General features: G+C 45.6%; 1 protein-coding gene across 1 annotated transcript; it reads right to left on the bottom strand.

Annotated features, from left to right (window-relative positions):
* Positions 1 to 507: 507 nt before the first annotated feature.
* Positions 508 to 1,458, bottom strand: LOC124506193 (olfactory receptor 52B2-like). The gene is given in 1 exon segment (XM_047072210.1): positions 508 to 1,458. A coding segment is annotated over 1 exon segment (951 nt).
* Between the last annotated feature and the right edge of the window lie 415 nt (positions 1,459 to 1,873).

Below are 1,873 nucleotides of genomic sequence, written 5' to 3'. Positions count from 1 at the left end.
AAATTTTTTTTTCAACGTTTATTTATTTTTGGGACAGAGAGAGACAGAGCATGAACGGGGGAGGGGCAGAGAGAGAGGGAGACACAGAATCGGAAACAGGCTCCAGGCTCTGAGCCATCAGCCCAGAGCCCGACGCGGGGCTCGAACTCACGGACCGCGAGATCGTGACCTGGCTGAAGTCGGACGCTTAACCGACTGCGCCACCCAGGCGCCCAAAATGTTTCTTTATTTTTGAGAGAGAGAGAGAGAGAGAGAGAGAGAGAGAGATAGGGTGCAAGCAGGGGAGGGGCAGAGAGAGAGGGAGACACAGAATCGGAAACAGGCTCCAGGCTCTGAGCCATCAGCCCAGAGCCTGACGCGGGGCTTGAACTCACGGACCGCGAGATCCTGACCTGGCTGAAGTCGGACGCTTAACCGACTGCGCCACCCAGGCGCCCCTCTGTCTGCTTTTTTAAATAGGATCCTTCCTCCTCACTTCTAAAAAATCACAATGAGAGCCAATCATCCTTAGCAACACTTCCTTTTTGAAGAAAACACAAGGGCCACTCTTTCACGAATCTGTTTGGTCTTTACTCCATAGATAATTGGGTTCATCACGGGGGGAATGAGAACATAGAGATCGGCCAACAGGATGTGGACATGCTTAGGGATTTTTCGGCCAAAGTGCTGAGCAATGACAGTGAAAATCCCAGGAAGGTAGAACATGAGGATGACACAGACATGGGAACCACAGGTGCTGAGTGTTTTCATCTGCACATCATGGGATGGCAGCCTGAAGACCGCCTGGAGAATGAGCCTATAGGAGACGACTATTGTCACCATATCTAGCATTACACTGAGTAATGGCACAGAGATTCCATACCAAACGTTGACGGTGATATCAGCATAAGCCAACTTAAGCAGCCCCATGTGTTCACAGAACGTGTGGGCAATGATGTTTGTCTGGCAGAAGGGCAGGCGCCTCACTAGAAAGATAACGGGGCAAACAGTTGCAAAACTCCTGAGCACTACAACACGCCCTATTTTACCGATGACACCATGGCTAGGAATGATGGTGTACCTCCGTGGGTAGCAGATGGCCACATAGTAATCAAAAGCCATGGCCAAGAGAATGTCTGATTCCACCACAAAGGCAAAATGCATAAAGAAGAGCTGGGTTATACAGCCACCAAAAGAGATGTCCACATCATCAAATCAGAAGATGCTCAGGGCTTTGGGTACTGTGGATGTGGATAGAATCAGATCCCAAAAAGCCAACACAGAGAGGAAGAGGTACATAGGTTCATGAAGACTTTGCTCCACTGCCACCACACAGATCAGGATAACATTTCCTGACACAGCAACCAGGTACATCAGGCAGAAGGCGATGGAGATCCACATGTGCAGCTCCTTCAGGCCAGGGATGCCATTGAGGACAAACATATCATAATTGACAGTGGAGTCATTGGGATCAACCATGCCTGAATTATGGTATGGAACCTTCATCACTTGTCTGTAAGGAGAAAGAAAGTTTGAGAGCTAGCCCTTCACAATCAACTAGCATATATTTATTAGTTAATGGACTCAGACATCTGCCATGTAAAATTTCCATTAGTAAGTTTTCTCCGACGCAGACCTAATTGTGTGTAGTATTCTACATTGTGGAGAAAGGTTCTAAAAATTCAAAGTAAGATCAAAGAATTTCATAAAGATGCTTCCGAGGAAAATCCTGAGCCTGGTACTGTTTTCTCACACAATGGTCATAAATGAAAAATGATGGTCATGCAAAATTTTAAAACTTGTAATAATAATTTGTAGTCTCTGACTAAACACTTTAAGAAATGGAAGAAAATTATAAATTTTTGTAAAGAATATTAAAAACCAAATAAAAACA

The sequence above is a fragment of the Lynx rufus genome, unplaced genomic scaffold (assembly GCF_022079265.1).
Source record: "Lynx rufus isolate CCGP_SWC_20201006 ecotype Redwood Valley unplaced genomic scaffold, mLynRuf1.p SCAF_9, whole genome shotgun sequence".
Lineage (NCBI taxonomy): Eukaryota > Metazoa > Chordata > Mammalia > Carnivora > Felidae > Lynx > Lynx rufus.
Note: the sequence above shows the minus strand (reverse complement) of the source record. Positions and strands in the feature narration are given on the sequence as shown.